Genomic DNA, 21,093 nt, shown 5'->3' on the forward strand with positions numbered 1-21,093 from the left:
TTTCTATATTCTGAGTGAGATTTCAAAAGAAAGAGAGCTGAGTGCCAAATCAGAAGCAGCTTCCACTGAAGCTGGCTGCTCACCAGCAGCTTTTGTGGCTAAATGTGTTCTGTAATGCAAAATCTGTTTGATTTTCATCTGTCTCTGGCCCTTTCTTCTATACATGTCTTCACAGCTAGAATCAATTCTTGAACTTGGCTGTCATCCTTCCAGCCTTCTCTCCAAATCCCTCCTTTGAACACTGTTTTTTCTGAAAAGACTATCCACACTGAATTCTCTTCTCAGATAACTGTGAGACTATTATTTTTAGACTGGCTTCAAACAAATGTCAGATGAAATAATAAGCATGAAACTACCAACGAGTGGGTTCATCGTCACTCTTTAAACACACAGCTTTGTCCTTCTGCGCAGGGACCATTACCTACATATCAGTTTGTAAATCACCTAGCAGTGTATGACATCTAGTGTTGATACTATTTACAGAGCAATAATTATGAAATAATGCAGCAAATACAGGCTTTGCATAATTTCTATTTTTTCTGTTTCTTAAAAACTATTAATTTATTACAGAGGTTGTCTCATCTTCCTCTGTCTCTCCCTCCAGAAAAATCCTTTCAATCCTTACACTGCTTGATCTTTAATGACACTGATTTTTATTTTCCTTACATTAAGTAATTTTATTAAATTGAAAAAAAAATTCAAATTAAAAAAAAAATTAAATAATCCACAGTCTATATTTTGGACAAAAGGAAAAGTGAATATTTTAGCTGGCTACTGCATTTAGCTATGAAAGTTATTTCCGATAAATTTACTTCTGTTTATGAGAAGGTAAACTTACTGTTTCCAGTAAGTGTCGAGCCAACAGATGTCTCTGGTGTGGAAGCCACATGAGCCTGGAACCCAGGGTGAAGCTCAGCCATTGAACACAATGACTCAGCGTTTACCAATCAACTCGACAGAGTCACAAACTCTACCCAGTAACAGAACTAGTTGAAATAAAGATTCGGTCATCCTGGCTGGCAAGGACCAAAGTGGTACTCCTCTACAACTCAAATATAATTTTACTTTGCCTGCAGGAAAACGTTCATAAGGGTTCTACTAAGGAGACAGACAACACAGAAAAAGAAATCTCTAATAGTATACCGTATTAATTTTCTTATTTCACCAGTCACTAATGAAGTGATCTTATTCTGTAGTATCTGATGTCCAAGGAAAGAAAAGTAAGAGCAATGTGGAGAACAGATTATAAATTCAGTAAGAGCATTTAAATAGCATCTGAACATAGGTAGGGAGGAGCAGTGCAACTTGAGGTTCCTGCTTTCCTAAGGATGCCGAAGAACCTGGTAGCAAGAACCAGCAAGAACTCAACACACTCAACAGTGGCACCTGTAACTGGAGAGCAAGGCCATGTCGTGACCAGTGAACTCCATAGGCATCACATCTATTCAGCCTACTATGGTTAATATAGTCAAAAATCAAGTAAAAAAAGGTCCCTTTTAAGAGCTGAAAACATCGCAGCTGACAGGCACTTGAACTTTGCTTGCAGGTCAGACTGCCACTAAGATAAAGCCTACCAACTGTTTTGTATTTTGTGAGGAAGTCATGAGGAACACCAGGGAAGCCACCTTGGGAAGCAACACATCTAGTTAGTGAGGCCTGCTTTTAAACGAGATTTTGAGCTTCGGAGAAAAAAAAGACATGGGAGTAAGCCAGGTAAGGGTTTGAGTTTTCCAGCCTGCCTTAGCTGTCCTTTAAGAGACAGTGCCCACCTGGGTGAGAGCCTCAGAGAGATCTAGCGAACATTACTGCTGCTACTCCATGTCTGTAGCTGCTACTCTAAGTGTCCCTACTGCCCTTGGCAGTTTACTTAAGTGAGAACTCAGCCACAGTAAGAACTTGCTCAATTTTAAAGGCTTCCTAATTTTATCATTCCTCCATCCTCTTGACTGCTGGGTATCATGAGGCTGGGTATCATGAAAATGACCTTATAAATGACTATTTTCTATCATCCAGTCACACACACTGCTACTAAAGTTATAGGCATTTCAATTCCCTTTGGTCCTCTTCCTTCTTTACAAACACTTCCACAAATCCTGGTCAGATCATGTTTTTCATACATAAGTCTCCTACCTCAGATCAAAACCACCCTTCAATATTTCATATTCCAAAGCATTTAGTAGGTGACCAAGCCTCATAACCGTATAAAAATAACTCATGGATCATTCATGGCAGACCACAAAACATTTAACACTATACCACAGGCATTATTTTCCACAACTAGCATTCACGTCTGATATTGTAAAACTGCGAAAGCAGCTTTGCAGGTGCTTACTATTCGATTCTGCATGATTTGACATATTCTAGGATAAGATTAATCTTCTCAGCTCCAGATATCTACAATGCAGACAACTCCAGTTGATCCAGTTCTCTTAGATTCCCTTTAAAATCAATGGGAAGAAACAGGCACTTCTGGCACACAATTAATTTAAAATATTTTAGAGTCAACTTCACAATAAAATTAATTGTGTTGTCACCTTCGCTAATTATTCTGACTAGATCTATTACCTAGGTCTACACTGATTATAAAAGGAGTCTAGCATGAATAATTCCAATACAGACATACTTACTTTTATGAATAAAATTAATCTTAAATAAAATTATATTATAAATATTCAATTTACCTGTGTAATCACTGATAATTAAAAAGAACCTTGATTTTTCTTGTTCAAAAGTGAATAATCTAGACGACAACACTCTAAGAAATTATTCAGATGAAGTATTATAATATATCGTCATATTTTAAGTTATTAAAACAGGACAGAATTCTTTTGTTGTGGTGGAAAAAGGGAAAATAGGTGGACGTCTTTTATACTAATATCAGCGGTAAATCTTTATAAAACTTCTTTTAGGAAACAAGCATACACAACTGTTACACCTTCATAATATTTTGCCAAATGACCTGTAAAACTGCCCAGAAAACACCAAACAAATGTGATCATTCAGAGAGTTACCATGAAGGAAACAACAACAAAAGACTACTCCAGCATTTCTGAACAACCTGCTGAAAATGTCCATACATTCAATACAAATTCCTTTACACTGTCACCCTGTTGTTTTAGTTAATAACTCCATGTTTGTTTTTTTTATTTCCCCCTCACATTTATATTGGAAGTATCATCAGGAAAGTAATTTAAAAAGGAACATCAGTCTTATTGGCAAAGCACTGAACAGATTTTCAGAAATTTGGTAAAGAAGTAATACATTTTGTAGCACCTTTCTGAACATTTTAGCATGAATGACCTAGGTCAATTTGTATCTCAAAGTTCACAGAACTTCACAGAATCACAGAGTGTTAGGGACTGGAAGGGACCTTGAAAGATCATCCAGTCCAATCCCCCTGCCGGAGCAGGAACACCTACCTAGATGAGGTTACACAGGAAGGTCCTTCTTGAACTGAGGGGCCCAGAACTGGACACAATATTCCAGGTGTGGTCTCACCAGGGCAGAGCAGAGGGGAAGGAGAGCCTCTCTCGCCCTGCTAACCATCCCCCTTCTAATACACCCCAGGATGCCGTTGGCCTTCCAGGCCACCAGGGCACAGTGCTATCTCAATCAAAACAGTAGAGAGTGAAGTAGCCTCTTTTTTATTTTCATCTCCAGGAAAAAAAACCAAAAACCAACAACCAACCAACCTGAAATTCAAAGCAGCTTCAACCTTATCAGAAAATCAACTACAGAACTCTCTAAAGCCAGAAGATCTGCAAGGAAGTTAACAGGGTTTTCTCTAATACTTCTCCTTGACATATATTTTTGCAGCACAAAAATCTCCTAATGTCCTCTTAATTTGAGAGAAGTCATGTCCTAAAAAACAGTCTGCACGTATCTCCCTCCAACACCCCCAAAACTAATTTTCAGCTTGACTACAAAAGGAATAAAACCCAACAAAACCTGACACGGGAAGAGAGTCACAAACATGTTGTGACCAATGCAACATTCCCTCTGACATCAACAAATTTTCTGTCAAATTCATCCTATATAACATATTGGTAATCTCAATACACTTTTTTGGATTGCATTACAATTGCTTAGACTAGCCCTACTGAAACATCTTAAACAGCCATAAAAACTAGATTAGATAAGACTGTAGCCTACATCGACCTGAAATTCAAACCACCCCTACTTTGATCTTCTATCATACTACTGCAGTGAAAAATACTTCCAAAATTATAGCAATGAAACAAGAATTATTTCCTATACCCAGATCCTGGGCACATTTCTCAATGTTTGTCTCTGGCTAGCTCAGCTTTGCCTTCAATCGCAGAGCTCCTTTACTATCATTACTGAGAAGCAAGCATCAAGAATTTTTTTTGTCCCCAGTTTCAGCATTCACCTCAATTTCTAGAATATTCTGTAACTGGAAGCCTTTGTTTTTTTTTGTTCTAGAAAAAAGTATCAGCTTCCCAAACCCATCCTGCCTCCCCACAGCCCCATGTTTCTATCACATCCTCCTCCTCTTCCATCTTCAGCCCAGGACCAGCAGCAGCTGCTACAAATGATCCATTTTGGCTTGAGAACTCACAAAGTGCTCAGAGCAGCAGTATGAACTGCGGAAAATCTGTCATGGATCCAAAAAGCTTCCCAGCAAAGCCACAACACTGAAAGTCATGTCACAACATATCTTGCAAAATGACAAGCCATCTAAGGTGGTTTTTTTTTGCCTTTCAACCACAAGTAGTGTGTCCTCGTGATTTCCAGCCACTGCATCTCGCTCACCCTCTTATTGCCTTGTATTTCAGGTGCAGTTCACCAACAGCCAGACCCTACTGAATAACTTTCCACATTGATACCAGTTCTTTCAAACTGAGCAGTCTGATGGTCTCAAATGTAGTTTAGGATTAAGCGAAAAAATCCTGAGGGCATTGGAGATGCTTGATCATCTGAACACTGCATTTCCTAAAGAAAACCAATTTCTTGCATGTTCTTTCTCTGTAATATTTTTATACCCATTTAGGGAATGAAATTTAAATGATCCCCTTAAATAGGACTCTTCCGTCAAGACCTTCATTCATAGGGAATCATGATAAATGTGTATAGTGGAATCAGATCAATGTGTAAGTTGTAAAAAGCTCTCAAAATCCATCTGTGAGTGCTATGTTGGTTTTATTATTTTTCTGATGTTTCTGAATGCTATGTAACTTTTTTCTCTTACCTCCAGAAGCCTTATCACCTATTAGAGACTACCTATTTATCAGCTTGCAGTGACCACAGTGTGAACAGTGATATCAAGGCGGTTTTGTAACACAGATGACATTTCTGAACGAGAGCTCTTCACAACCAAGGCAAACTTCTCTGAGTGTTAGTGCTGAATCTAAGCACCGCCAGCAGATGTCTAGACACTGTAGCAGAAAATCACTGAATAAATCACACTCAAATTGCTCCTGTGGTATTTCCAATATAGTCCAATAAAGAAAACTTGAAATGTTTAGTTCTTTGCTTCCAAAACTGAAAGTAACCTTCTCATGTTTTCTGGAAAGATTTCAAGGTGTATATTTTATCTTTGTACCTTTCTATTTTTAGTAAAAGGCCCGAGTGTTAGGGCTTGGCAGACCGTAGTCCATGGGAGGAAAGGCTGCATGGCTCCATGGCTGCAGGTCCGGCCAGCGCAGAGGCTGGGCTGCATTCCCAATAGACACACATGCAAATATACATATGCAATACACATATACATATCAGTCCACACAGATGTATATGGACAGAAACACGCAGCACTCGTATGACCACAAACAACACTGCCAGCCTCATTCTGTTCCCTTCTCTAGGCAAGCAGGATGAAGGTCTGCTAGTGAGAAAAATACACATATAAACAATGTTGATTCCTTCAATAACTGGCCTTGGATACTGTTATCCTGTAACTGGCACCTTATAGTTACCTCCCCCACACACATACTGCAGATCCCCAGTAACCGGCCTTAGACACTACCAGTACCTGGCCCTGGATCCTCTCATCTACAGTTGCCTCAAACAGGCCTCCTGGCAGACCTGTGGATTTATGGCTGCTTTGAAACACAGCTCCCAGGCCACTGGCTACTCCAGCTTGTTATTCAGTAGCCATTACACACTGATACATGTACTGACATGTGCATGCACTTTGCTCTCCCCAGTTGCTGGCACCACAGGCTCAAGGGTCCCTCTGTCATGAGGTCCCCAATTCAGTTGCTGGTACTTAGACCTCCATACACAAACATGCACACAGCAGAGTCCCACCACTCAGGAAAATAATTAGCAACAGAGTTTAATGAGAAGGTAAGACAGACTGCAGTGATCAAGCATGGGCAGACAAACATCATGGCCTAACATTTCCATGTCACCAGGCCCTTTTAGCCCCTGCTTTACTGTCCCAAACATATTCCTGCCAAAATCACCTTGATCTTTGTGGTTGGTTGACGCTGGCTGCCAGGTGCCCACCCAGCCACTCTCTCGCTTCCCGTCTTTAGCAGGACAGGGGGAAAAAAATAAAACAAAAAAGCTTGTGGGTTGAGATAAGGACAAGGAGATGGCTCATCAATTACTGTTATGGGCAAAATAGACACAACTTGGGGAAATTAATTTAATTTATTGCCAATTGATAACAGAGTAGGATAGTGAGAAAAACAAAACTGAAAATACTTTTCCCCTATTCCCCCTTCTCCCCGGGCTCCACTGCTCTCCTGACTCTTCTGACTCCTTCCCTGTGGAGCAGCAGTGGATGGGGAATGGGGGTCTGTTCACAATGCTTCATCTCTGCTGCTGCTGCCACTGGTCCCCTGCTCCAGTGGAGGGTCCCATCCACTGGATAGTCTTTCCAGAACTGCTCCAGTGTGGGTCCTTTCCACAGGGTGCAGTCCTTCAGGAAGGGACTGCTCCAGCGTGTGTCCCCTCCAAGGTCACAGGTTAGGCCAGAAATCCTGCTCCTGCATGGGCTCCTCTCCACAGGCTACAGCTCCTGCCAGGAGCTTGGTCCAGCGTGGGCTTCTCACACCCTGCAGCCTCCTTCAGACACCCACCTGCTCCATGGGCTGCAGGGGGATCTCTGCTCCATCATGGACCCCCATGGGCTGCAGGAAGACAACCTGCCTCTCCATGCCTGCACCATGGGCTGCAGAGGAGGCTTTGCCCCAGTGCCTGGAGCACTTCTCCCCCTCCTTCTCTGGCCTTGGCAGGGCTGTCTCTCTCACATTTTTTTTTTCACTCCTCTCTCACAGCTGCTGTGCAGTGTTTTTCACTCTTTTGTAAATGTTATCAGGGAGGTGCCACCAGCATCACTGATAGGCTCAGCTTTGACCCGTGGTGGGGCTGTTTGGGAGCTGATGTGAGCCAGTTGTGTCCACCATGGAGCAGCTCCTGATCTCTTCTTGCAGAAGCCATCCCTGCAGACCTCTGCTACCAAAACCTTAACACATAAACCCAGTATGATCCTCTTCTGTAGACTCTTTCTGACGCACGTCACAGCTGGGACATGGGGTGGACGGCTCTCCTGTGACAGCCCTGAAGCAGCAGCTCTTCCCTCTGACGAGCCTACCAGGATCCCCTCTGCCCTGGGGATGAGCCCTCCATCCTACAACCTCACCCAGACTCTATTATACATAACCCTACTAACCAGACAGAGAAAAAGAGATAAATAGCTGTCAGTTAACGTGGAAATGCTGAGTGCTGGGTAACAACTTCTGGCAACTTCAAGCAGTGCTTTGAAAATTCTTGTTTGTGCTAATTAGCTGTGACCACCAATTTTTGTTTTTTAAACATTAAATGCTCTGTTAAAGCAAACTGATCTGTCAGGTAAACATTATTTAGAGCTGCAGACCAAACGGAAGTTATATATTAGCTGAATGTCTAACTATTTTCCATTTTTTTAATTCAACGTTTCTAATGTACCAATGCTTTCTATGATACCCATGAAAAATTATCATAGAAACAATCCTTGTATTTTAACACAATCTTGTTGAATTTTCTGAAAAGAAATGAACAGCAAATTTACAAATTTTTACAGCTCGATTATATACCAAATCCAGTTTCTGGGCTGTAAATGCTGGATGAAAGGCTCAGCAGCCAGATGACTCAGACACCTGCTGTACAACTGTGCAGTTCAAAATAAGTGAGAAAGTTTTGCTAATTTACTGTCAGTAGACTTCATGCTGGATTATGCAAAGTTTGTCCAGGTCAGGAGTCTTGCTTCGTGACCCTTGCACCTCTTCTGCAGTTTCTTGTTTCCTCATTTCTGAGATTGCTGTACCAGAACGTTCCCAACTCCCTTTCATTGCAAACTCAGTGCCTTTGCTTTTACTGTGTCTTTGGACAGTCACCACCAGCCACACATCTGTAACAGGGAGTTTGTCCCTTTGCCTCGGTATGTGGTAACAGCATCGCCAGATAGGTTATTTCTGAACATCCCAGAATATCACTTTCAAATACATTCTGTTATGCAAAAGGTGTACTGACAGCTGCATCGCACCACTCTATTTTGAGAAAATTTCACAGTGAATCGTAAAACACATGCCAGTTCATATCCACCTACAATAACACAAATATCAGCCTATAAAGAAGAATTGAATCATATGGGATATGTATACAGGGTATTTCAAAAAGATGGACCCAATTCAGCAAGGCTGTCATTGTGGTGCGTGTGCATTTCAACGGCATTTTGGCATTGATCTGCCTATGCCAAAGAGCATTTGAAGGACAATTTGAGGAAACGTGTTGACATCATGAAATATACTGCTTTGAAACAGAGTCCCTATTTTTGAAACACCCTGTAAGTAACATCTAGAGTTTGAACTACAAGTTAGTATAGCTACAGATTCCCAAATATTTAAAATGTTTAATGAAGAGATAAATACAACTTGTTATAGTATTATGGACATCTCATAATTGTAAACCTCTCTCAGAATACAAACAGATTAAAATTAATTTATTTTTAGCTACTGTACTTCATGAGTAATTAGAAGCATTCATTTTAGTATTATATTTATTTAATTTCTGCCATATCCAGGACTTTCTGTATCTAAAGGAAGAGGCTTAACTGGAAATCACTTGTGCCCTTTCTACTATCAACTTTGCAAGCAGGCACCACCGTAAGTCTGATATTTATTCACTCTTACTATTTTGTTTAGATAAAAAGGCTACATTTTTGTGCAGCATGTCTTAAGAGGAGTTCTGAACAAAGCCCTTAGAAAGACAGCAGAAAAGTAAGTAGTAAAAAAGCTTCAGCAAATTACTCCTAGCAACAGCGACAATTCTAGCAGTCCAGGTTTTCAGAAGCAGACTCTAGCAAATAATAGCACCTTCACTATGTTTATTGGCAAAAATGTATTGCAAACCTTGGACTCAAAACAGAAAAAAGAATTATTCTTTTGATCATTCTTTTTGCAATGTGTGCAAAATAAAACTGAGTTGTCCTGTGAAACTTAGATGCTATAGGTCCCACGCAGCAAGTAGCAAAATGTCATTTCTAAATTACCTTTATTTTCAACACAAAGCAATTATTCAAGATCTCATCATAATGGTGCAATATGAGTTAACTAATGGACTGCTCAGAAGTCAGCAATTATGACTCAATTACTTTCCACATGTGCAAACACTTTCATGTGTCCTTTTTGTTTCAATGAGGCTACATTTTCTGAAGAGATATTTTCTTTAGAGAAATAACCTGAAAATCTCAGAGAAAAAATACACAGAAAATGTAAATGGATGCTATTTTAAATTAAATTTAGTTTGGTTTTTTTTTCCCTATAATTCAAGAATCTGGAATGGGGGAAAGTTTGGGGATGTTAAGAAACAAACAAAAAGATTCAGTGGTGAAATTAAAACAATTAAAAATATAAATATAGAACACCTGAAGGAGAAGAGAAAAATATTTAGCAAAACGCAAGATAAATGAGAAGTTATAACATATAAAAACTTGTTAGGTGAATCTAAAACACTGAGAAAAAAATCATGGTGGGAGGCCAGATGGCTAGTAGAGTTACAGCATATGAGGGACAAAATAAACCTTATGAATACCACAGGTCCATCAGTAGATATAAATACAGAAATGAGAAGAATATTAACAATAATACAGTTCAGTATACACTTCCATTCTGTTTCCTAATATAAGCAAGAGGATATTTATTAAATTCTCTCTAACTTACTAACTACTGAAGAAGAGGTTTAGCAATACCTACTCAGTACTAAGTTCACGAAATACGAGACCAGAACAGCTTGTACCTTCGATGTCTGGACATGGATAAGATGTTAATCTTTAATTGAACTTAAAGCACTGACAAAAATACAAAAGAATGGAAGCAGATAACATTAGGGATTGCCGTACATGTTGACTGTGGCAATAATAAACTTACTCATCATCAAGATATTGATGTTTGCTATTATTACCCAAAATGAAAAATAAAAGCTGCCTGAATAACACAAGAATAAACATATATTATGCCATCTGAAAGCTGATACAATCAGTATGGTATCCATTAGGTACAGATTTACAAACAGATTTTTTTGAGACAGGAAAACACGCCAAGAACAGTGGAACAGTCACTATTTGCAAAGAACTGTGGTATAGAAGTCTTCAGGAAGAAAGCTAAAACAGTCGGATACTGAAGTTGCAAGGAAGGAACACAGATACTAAAAATAAAACTTAAAAATGTTTTACCAGTCTGTGATTATAGATTAATTTGCATGTTTTCTATTACTGCTTGAACATGTTACAAATTCTGTGACTGCAACACACACATACATATGCACGTATATGTGTGCATAACGTGCACACATATAAGGTATTTATGGCCTAGCTGACACTTGCATTTCTTAGATCAATTATTCACACCCAGGCAAAACTTCAAATCATACTCACCCCAGTATACGGTTCATTCCATGCCTAGCAGCATAATGGAGGGGAGTATTGTGCTGGTACGTTTCTCCATAAGAAGTATTTGGGTCAAGAGTTTCTTTCAGTTGGGGGTTGCTTTCGTAGATTTGGCAGGCCAGGTTTTCATCTCCATTCATAAGAGCTTTGCGGAACTTGGTGGTTGTATTTCCCATGTTGCTGTTGCCTTCATCCACTTGTACAGTTCTGTAACATGCTTCACAGCCTAAGATGACAAACAATACTTCAGTTATTTTGTAAAACACTCCTTCCTAGATTAATTCATCCAAAGCTACAGCACTGTAACCAGGCACGTGAAGAAGTACATAGGACCTCTAAACTCTACTCATTAATTTCTGAAATCCTTCTAGGTAAACAGACACAAATTCCCAGTTCTTCACAAATTATTTCCCTGATAAATTATGCCATCTCCCTGCGCAAGTATTTTTACTACCTATCCTCTTTCAACATATGGAAAAGAAAAAAAAATAGCCAATATCCACCTGTATTAGAAGACAGGGGTAAATACTGCCTTCGCATGTATGTGAATTAGAAATCAGAAGTGATTTCAAAACACAGTAAAACAGAAACAAAATTCTTAAACAAGAAGGCAAAGTTCTTCAAAAGCATGCAAGAAAGCAGACATCAGTTTAACTTTTATTTAAGAAGATCATGTATAACTGTGCTTGAAGCACCTGTGCTTGTGTAGGTGGGTGTAAACGGCACCTTTCTGTGCCAGCAAGCTGAATGCATGTGAACACTGGAGTTACCATGGCCCCATCTTAACAGTTTTGCTAAGCATACTGTTTAAAACACCTAACCCCGTTTTTAAAATGACACTCAGAGATCAACAACGAATGGGTCCATCCAGTGCCAGGCATTATCGTGGCACAAACCAACTGCACCTCACGAGTACTTCAAAGTCCTTGCAAACTGCAATGCTCCCTGGCCTCTCACCCGTATCTGACGGAAGGAACCAGCAGATTGAGTTGCATAAAGCCAGGGCAGACAGAGCATCTCTGCTCATGAGACGGGACAAGAGAAGCTCACTGGGTTGTGCAGTCGGAGAGAGCACACTGGTTTACATCAGAGAGGGGACTCAGCACTAGGCTGCAGCTGGTAGCACAGGGAAGCTTCCAGGTCTCTTTTGTACATGAGTCATCCCATCCAGACTGCTACATGCCAGACCTTTCACCCCACAAAGCACACAGTGGGATCCAAATATGCCAGGCACAGCAGGTTAGGAAACTGAGATTGACTATGTTGGGCACATACAATCAGGCAGTGCAGGAGATGCTTCATGCCCACCACTTTATATTCAGCTTTTTGGGACTATCTCAAAACTTCTGTTTCTACATTGGCTTTCCAGCAGTCATTGGTGTACAGACTGCCTTAAAGACAGACAAAACGGAGCAATCCAAGGGGTCTAAAGCTGCAGAAAATGCAAGAGAATCAGGATATGGATTTGACTGATGTGAAAAGGATTTGGGGAAACCTCGGGAAGAGCTGCAATGAGATATTTTTGTTCCCCTATAGTAGGCCTCTCAGAAGCTGCTTTCAGCTTCTGTTGTGAAGTTATGTGTCACATTGCATCCCAGCCTTGCTCCAGCTTTGCTCAGATCCCATTCCACATAAGACCTAACCAGCAGGAGTCTTGCACCGTCTCCTCTCTGCGGTTCCTGAGAGGTCATTTTGTGAAGGGGAGGGAAAAGACCGCTTTGATCACAATCTTACCAGCGCTGTCAGGGCGGCTTGAGAAGAAGAGCGGTGGCCTCAGTGGCCTCTATTTTTATTCCATTTTCCCCCTCACCAAATCTTGGCGAGGCAACCCTTGTTTTGACTTGTTGTGTTCTACCTTTTGATGTCACTGTGTGAGACAACAATGGCACTGACAAATCAGCTGAGTTGACATGCTAAACATGCTGCCCATGTTCTCCTTTGTGACCATAGCTACCTAACAAGTAACTGTGTTAAGCAGATTAAAGTTTCTCCTAATAATAATAAAGTAGGCACTCATTTAAAAGCAGACGCACGTCCTTCATATATCTAGTGATTCACACAAACCAAAGCCCAAATTCTTCAATCACACTATGGATTCTGTAGCATTTTGTATCTTTCCATCATTCCTATATTTTAAAATCTAAACATAGATACTATGCAGATACAACATTTATATTCTTCAAGAAAGCCACTGCATGTTCATATTACCATGTGTCAGCTCTCAGTGCTGTGGATTAATGTGTTTTCAGATGCAGAAACAGCTGCATTACGCTAAATACTGCATAGTTTCAGGCTTTAATGAAAGACTGTACAAACCCAAGAAAAACTCTATACACTCTTCTCAACCAACCAGCAGTTCATATTGCCTTCTATAGCTAGGATTCAAAAAACAGTTGAAAGAATGATTTTCAGTAAAGTTTCTTAACAAGATTAGTTACTGGAATTATATTATCTGTCAATCCCTGTCCACCACCAATAGCTCTCAAGACTATAAACTAAATGAGACAAGAGTAAGTGCCTGGAAGATATCATGTTCCTAGAATCTTCATGAAAATCAATACTGAAGATCCCACCAGCACCCACAATGAGCAGAAAAACACAAAACCTTCTTCCATAATTTGAAATTAGAATGTAACAGCACCAATTGCCATGCACTTATTTCTGGAAATTAGCAGGTAGATAGCTTGCATCAGCTGCAGAACGTGCTGCCTTTTGCTCCAAACTGGAACATTACACAAATCTGTGTAGGGATGAGAGAGGGTGTTGAGAGTGTAAGGAGATAAGATGGTGTCCTCAGGCAGCCTGAGAGGAGGCTGAGTATGGGTGGTACTGTTGAGATGGTCAAGAGAACTGAATGGATTTCGGCAGGGGTCTGGAAATGCATGGGAGAACTGGGGACTTGTGTAGGGTCGCTTGACAGAACTTAAAAGCTCAAGTTATTGTCATAACATCTGGGAATTTTAGGAATATGCAGCATGTACTGCTTCTTAAGTCACTGAACACAACAGTGACATCTGCTCCATAAAAAATGTACACAATAAAGGTTATATATGATAAAAGCATGACATAGAAAGGTGAATGAAATAAAACAGTAAAGTACTTGTCTGCATAAAAGGACTACTCTCCACATGAAAATATTCTCAGTCAAAGGAAAGAGAGAATTTGAAGGATTATGAAACAGAGCAATGATATGGCTTTCAACAGACACAAGTGAAACTCCTCACAAAACCAAGAATCAGCATAGAAGTATTGAAAATTTAGCAAATGGCTAATGTAACTATAATTATGCCATTGTCAAAATAAAATGAAAGATGACAGAATGGGGATCATCCATGAAAGCCCTTCAGCTGAAGGCAAAGAGCTTATATTTGATGTGATAGCAAGAAACCAGCCTCTGGAAGAATGGAGGAGAGAAGTGACAGGGTCAAAACTAACCCAGAAAACAACTCCCTATTTAAAAAACAGATTATATGATACTAATGCCTTTCACCTTCATACAGTATCCACAAGGTCTTTATTCTTTAACACTATAACAGGCATTAGCCTTTTATGCTTTGGAAATTCAGTGGCCCACGCTGTAGTTTTCTTTTCAGAATTGGCCATTAAACATGCCAGCAGAAACACAGAAAGACAGGGAAAAGCTACCTCTGTATGCTGCCAGTCACAGTTGGCTCCCAGCGTATTTGAAGTCCACAAGAAACCAAGACGTGACAGCTGCTGCCTCTCTCAAGCTGCCCTGGCTCCTGAGTGCCCTGCTGTAAAATATTCAAGATCTGCCCATTTGCAGCGTTCATCTTTCAGCTAACGGATCAACTACATCTGCCACCAAAGAAGCCTCTACTTCAGCTGAAGGAGAAAAAGGATAACATAAGAGCTCATGCAACAGACTTCTGGATCTGAAGATGGCTGAAAGCGGCCCAGTCTGCTTCTTTTTGCGTTGCTTTTCCTTAAGAGCTTCCAACCTGCTAGATACTCTCAGAGGCCAGTAAGCTAACAAGGCCAATTGGTCCGAAGGCACCAGGCAGTGGTCTGAAGGAAAACTTGGTTTGCTCTTTCAGCCCCTCATGTTTTTGAAGGTGAAGGGCATGTAAACACATGCCTCTGGAAAGGGGGGGGTGGGACGCAGGGAAGGGGCCTGGAAGGCGCAGCCCATCTACAACCTCAGGGACCAAGAGAGCTCCCGTGGGCTGGATACAGGCTTGCTAAAGCCATTCCCAGAGCTCCCAGGCTGGCACAGCTGGTGGGCAGTGTCACTGTCACTGGTTGTGCTTTGATGTTTGTGTAAACCCAGCGTTTAAAATCCTTAGGCTATTTTTTAATGTGCCATGTTACAAAAACATCAAAGATTTTATCTTAATAAAATGAGACTTGAATAGAATTTTACAGGACAAAGACAAGATACTTGTCTTTCAACTTCTATTCACTAAATTTTCAAGTTCTGTGATAACAAAAGGACTATATCATAGCCTGTGTTATAACCTCATAACATTTATCATAACCACAAATATCATAACCTTTTACACCAAAGAATACAAGAAACCTAAATGCAATGTTTGCTAATTATATTCCAAATCATTTCAGAATTCCAAACATCAACCATCTCATTCCAAATTAGAAACTCTATTTACCGCCCTATTATTGCCAAATAAAAGTTCCAGCTTAAACACAAAAACCAAATACTGGTTACACAACTCACCTTAAAGTCTAAGGAAAGATTCTAATAAACCCAGTCAGGGGCACCACACTTCTCTGCTTTGGCAATGAACCGCAAAACTTCTATGGTCTGATTAGTGACACAGCTAAAAGCAGCACTTTGATATAATAGCTCTGTAAATATTTAACAAGGAGACGGCCATGCACATAGGAGCTTGAAGACTGACTACAGGATGAAAAAAGGGTGGATACAGAAAGACGTGGGTAGAGCAAGGTACCAACGAGACTTTGAGAGCAGTTGCACCAGCTGCCCACTTACTATTGATTTTTCCATGGGCATCATTATAGAAGTGAGTTTGAAGAAAGACAATTGTAATGGCTTAATAGGACTTTAGAAGGAGTTCCTCCTTTGAAATACTGCCACAGTGCTTGCTAGAAATTTATAATGAATAAAAAAGTATTGCACACATGGGATCAGGTAAGTATTTTTGAAATATCCTATTTTTAACACCCATTTAGGAACCACATATTGAACATACAAGTCTTTCATGAGATGACGTATCTCTCTCAATTTACATTTGAATTGCTTTAATACTGAAGCAGAATTTCTCATTGAATGTAGCACTAGCAGCTGTTCTTTATCTTGGAGGATGAAGAAAAGGAAGGGAGACACACTACATGTACTACACCATACTGCACAGGAAATCTATGAAAATTAGTAAAAATACTCAGGTTTAACTTTGAGAAAAAATGCTATATATTTCCTGCAACAAAAAATCTGTTATCTATATAATAAGCAAAGATCAGCAATGGATCTAATCATCATTTGCAACCATTATTTTACAATGCAACACTTTGTAATTCAACAGTTTAAACCTGAAAAGTTTGAATATAACTTGCAGCTTAAAAAAAAGCGTACTTCTTATTTGACAAAAGTAGTTTTTCATGTGAACTGTTAAGAACATAATTGTGAAATAGCTAAGTGAGCCAAGCTCAAATAAGTAAGACTTTACATAGGCCCTCATGATTAAATCTTAATATTATTAAAATAAAATATATTTTTGACTAAAATTAGTGTACATTACATGGTTTCTACACCCTTAGAAAGACAAGAGATAATGAACTGCTTACACAAAAAGGATGAAGCAAAAAGACAGCAAAACTACTTGTTTTTCTAAAGCACCTTTTGCTGAAGTATGAAATACTATATTGCATTCTAAAAGCATCTTCTGTTTCAAGCACAGTTAGCTCAACAGGTAACTATTTTATTTGCTTTGGATACTGCAGTGAAACAGCTCATTTTTTAAAGCTGAGTTTCTAAAATATCTACTGCAGAGTCTGTCCTGCATTAAAAATCATAATTTATTGCAGAAGCAAGTAATGAACAGCTCTCTGTTTCAGGATAAAGCCTGGTAACCTGTTATACATAGGAGGAGTATCACGTCGTGATGTTGGTATTTTTGATCCTTGCTATTGGGACAGACTAACACAAATGAAGCATGTCAAAAGTTATGGTCAAAAACTCAGAGGATACCAAGCCCTCTCGCAAATATATCAGAAAATGCCATGGTTAGTGCTCCTCTTCCTCCCTTGTCCCCTCCCCTCTCCGCAAAGTAAAGAGCGCCACAGAGCCAAAAAATGTTTACCAAGAGGACAAAAGTAAAAATGAAACATTCAAATGTGCATGTCTACTTTATGTAAGGCTGGCAGAGGTGTCTACAATTAACATGCAGCAGAAAAAGTTAGGCTAAAGCTAATTTTTACATGTTTACAGTAAAGATTTAAGACTTGCTAAACTTTAATTAATGGGCAAAAATTGCTCTTGCTGGATACCTGCATATGGAGGAACATCTCTGCAAAGTTTTAAGTAACAAATGCACTCCAGGGCTTGAGAACTGAGTTAAGAAAGTGGCGCAGGGGCTTGTTCGGTTTTGGTGTTTCTGGTTTGTGGTGTTTTTTTTCTTTGTTTGGTTGGTTGGTTCTTTTTGTTTTGTTTTGGTTTTTTTCCCCCACACTTAAATATTCTAAGGTTTGTGCCAAAAGTTCTGAAGTCACCAAAAGGAAATGAAAAGAGCATCTCTTCCACTTTAAACCTCTGTGAATGGAGCTCAACATTATAAAATTCAGTGTTATATTTTACCTGTCAAAGTATAAACCAAAAAAATAATTGATATGCCTACATCTCACCCTTTAAAGAATGATCATCAATACAAGGTTTACTGTGCTTTAAATGCCAAGGTTGAAAAGTGGCAATCATATTGAGAGTTGACTTGAATAAAACAGTGTAGGGTAGTGAGAGAATTAATTATTTCCTCATTTATATGTTTGTGGGATAGAGAGTCTAGTATCTTATGTTACAGTCATCTTATACTGGCATATGTACCCACAAGTAGAAGGCTTAAAGGTATTGCTCAATTTAGTCATTTGAGGCTTTGGCTTACTGACTCGGACACAAAAACTCTCATCCAGGTAGAGTAATTCCTTTCAGACACACTTTCACAACTCCATACTTTAAGTATGGCTTTGGTTTTCTTTTCATTGATACACACAGGTATGCGACAGAGGCAGCTGCAGCAGAGACTAGAAGCAGTTATCACTTCAAGGAAAAAATTCTTCATAGACATAGCTAAAGTAATTGCTACATTAATTTTGATAGTGTTGTCTACAGTACTTGCATTCATCAGCTAAATTAAATATGATAAATCCACTGTGGGGTAGGTACATACACACATGGCAGGAGAGACAAGATACTGTGCAGCAAAATCAAAGGTATATTGTGATAGTTAGATGAAGACAGCATCCCTGCAGATAGTCAGGGGAAAAAAACATCCAGCAGCACAAGTTAAAACCAGTTGTTTTTTTTTTTTAATCTTTATGGAGCAGCGATTCAGTTAAGATGGAACTAAAGAGTTGTTCTATAATTATGCAGTGGAATAGTCTCACCTGTAATTGCAAATAATTTCATATTCATTCCATGGCACTATGTCTTTAGAAAATCATTTTTAAAATAACAACAAAACCCTCAAATTTCTCTGAAGTCCAGATAAGTATTTGGAATTGTTCCCAATGCAACTGTCTGTCAAAGCCTTATAAATCTGATTTAATTTGGGGTAGCTTAGTTGCTGATGCAAGAGAGATATTCTTCTTAATGGTCTTTTTAGGTTCCAGTCATAAAATACAGCAGAACTCTTCTAGGGCTAGCTCTTCGCTCCTCAGGTTAAGCAGACTAACCAAACCTAAAATAACACAAAATATCCGTACCTAGTGTAATACAAACACTACCACCCTAAGACCTCCTCTGTCTAGATCGGACGGTGAAGCAGCACAAAAAGAAGTGTTTCACATTTTATAACATTCAGTCAAGCTAAAGACAGACATGCTTGATAGTTCTGGCATTTCAATCTGAAGCTCACTTTGGGTTAGTATAAAAAGCTCACTATAGACTGTTCCACTGACAAAAGTAACTCAACACACTTGATACATAAACACTGTTAGTTCGATAAATGTCTATAAAAGTGACTTCTCTACCACAGGTCAATGCTGACAGCATCACTTTTGCACCAAGCAAAATATAAAACACATCACCCAGCCCCTATATAAAGAAGTACCAGCAACTGATGACTCAGAGGACAGTTGGCATCAGTGATAAATTAAAGAATATGAACCAGAGACTGGTTCTTAACCAGTGCAATGCCTCTCATGTTGGCAGCACGAGAACCCCGTTCAGGCAGCGTAATCCTTTCCAGCTGGTTTCTTCTCACCCTCACACACATGTTGTGCCCAATGTGTTGGTTGGGACGGGAGCCTCGTTGCAAAAAAGACTCAAACACACTTTAACTATAAGATAAGCAACAACCCAGCTCAGTTCAGTTCAAGACAAATGTGTGTTCCCTCCAAAATCACTTTCAATAGACAAAAAGAACACAGTGAAAACACCAAGAGTTACAAGGCAACAGTTTACAGAGGAATGGACAGATGGGACAAACAGACTAACACTGTATGGAGCAAAAATTCTGAAGAAATATGTGTGTTCCTGTCAGATTGATCTGCTTAGAAAAACTGAGAGTAACAACAACCAGTACTGGAGAGCACTGCTGGGACATGAAGCAGGAATGAAGACGGCAGCACACACAGGGAGCTTGCCTGACCAGCCTAGAGAGGGTGCAATGCGGCCTGACCCTGGCCTTCACTGAATCCAGGATGTGTTTTTCAAGGATGTTTGCTCAGCTTAACACAATTTAAAAGTCATGTTAAGATTCAGGTAAACAAGTTTGAAACTGCACTGCAGCCTAAAGCCAGCCCTCTGGAGAGCCTCTGCTAGGACCTGAACAGGCAAAAGCTTTAATGTCAACCTCATTTTCAGTGGTGTTAAACTGACACAATTGAAAACAAAAATTTTTGGCTACCAAGGCATACCCAGAGAAAGCAAAAATAAAGAGGATGGCAACACAGGGCTGCTCACAAGCAAACTCCTCCGCAGTAAAATCTGAAAATCCCTTATACATTTAGAAACCGTAGCATGTTTCTGAAGCAGAAGTCTCTCAGTTTGAGGAAGCGTTTTCACAGGAAAGAGTATCAGTTGATTAGGGTCACAGTGTCGCTGGATCTTGTAAATATGCATGAGGCCTACATGGTGGATCTTAAGCAGTAAGGACAGCTAGTACACAAGGTCAGCTAACTGCAAGCTGACTGTACACGGTAAGCATCATTCCACCACTTTCTAAAAGCATACAGCTGCATTTAGAAATAATGACTATCTGACGTCAGTGTATTTCATCACAAAACCTTACTGGTTTTATAAACAGCAATGTAGTTTTAATAAAGTAAAAATAAAAAGGCAAGCAAACAAATCAATCTGTATTTTTCAATGCAGAATCTCCCAAAATATCATGCTATATTTCAAATTGTCAGAGGAAAGCAACAACCACTGTATCCTACCACTGACTCGTGACTCATAACCAGACTATTGAGAGGACTAGTGCTCTATCTGTAGACCACTGACAGTCTGCAGGATGCATGTTCCGAATAAACTAAGCAAAACTTACTGTACTTTATTGTTATCCAAATAACTGAAAGCACTGAAAATAGTATTACACATCATTTCAAAGAATATGCAATATATGCAGAGTTCCCTATTTTCACTTAAGCAAGCTACACTTTGAAGAGTGACAGAGTACATCTCTGCTTGGTGTATTATAATTATTTCATAAATATCTATGGGATGAAACTTTGTAAAATACACTGTGCTTACACTAAAGAAGTATCTGTGCTTATGCTATTCAAGTGGGAAGTGAGGAAAGCACATTCAACTCTTGGAGAAAGATGACGAACAATGTTCACAACTGTAATGGACTAGAAACAAACACGCACATACTTTTATTGTTTCCTGGAAGCATTCTTACATGCTGGTTTTGTTCTCCGTAAAGCTAAAAGACAATGTGACCCCACTGATCTTTCAAAGAGATCTTGAATTTTTTCAGATGAATGAACAAATCAATTTACTTTTAACAAAGAGGTAATTTAACTGGTCAGCACTCCTTCAAAGCAACACA

The 21,093-nt window shown here is 39.5% G+C and overlaps 1 protein-coding gene across 7 annotated transcripts in view; it reads right to left on the minus strand.

Annotated features, from left to right (window-relative positions):
• The window catches only part of ANKIB1 (ankyrin repeat and IBR domain containing 1), a 93,840-nt gene that overhangs the window by 47,302 nt on the left and 25,445 nt on the right, over positions 1-21,093 (minus strand). For all 7 annotated transcript variants that reach the window (XM_082045651.1, XM_082045653.1, XM_082045650.1 and 4 more), the window contains exon 2: positions 10,877-11,114. In XM_082045651.1, the coding sequence (XP_081901777.1) occupies positions 10,877-11,064 (188 nt within the window). In that variant the 5' untranslated portion in view covers positions 11,065-11,114. The remainder of the gene's footprint in view (positions 1-10,876; positions 11,115-21,093) is intronic.

This window comes from Streptopelia decaocto (assembly GCF_964273445.1).
Source record: "Streptopelia decaocto genome assembly, chromosome: 2".
Classification (NCBI taxonomy): domain Eukaryota; kingdom Metazoa; phylum Chordata; class Aves; order Columbiformes; family Columbidae; genus Streptopelia; species Streptopelia decaocto.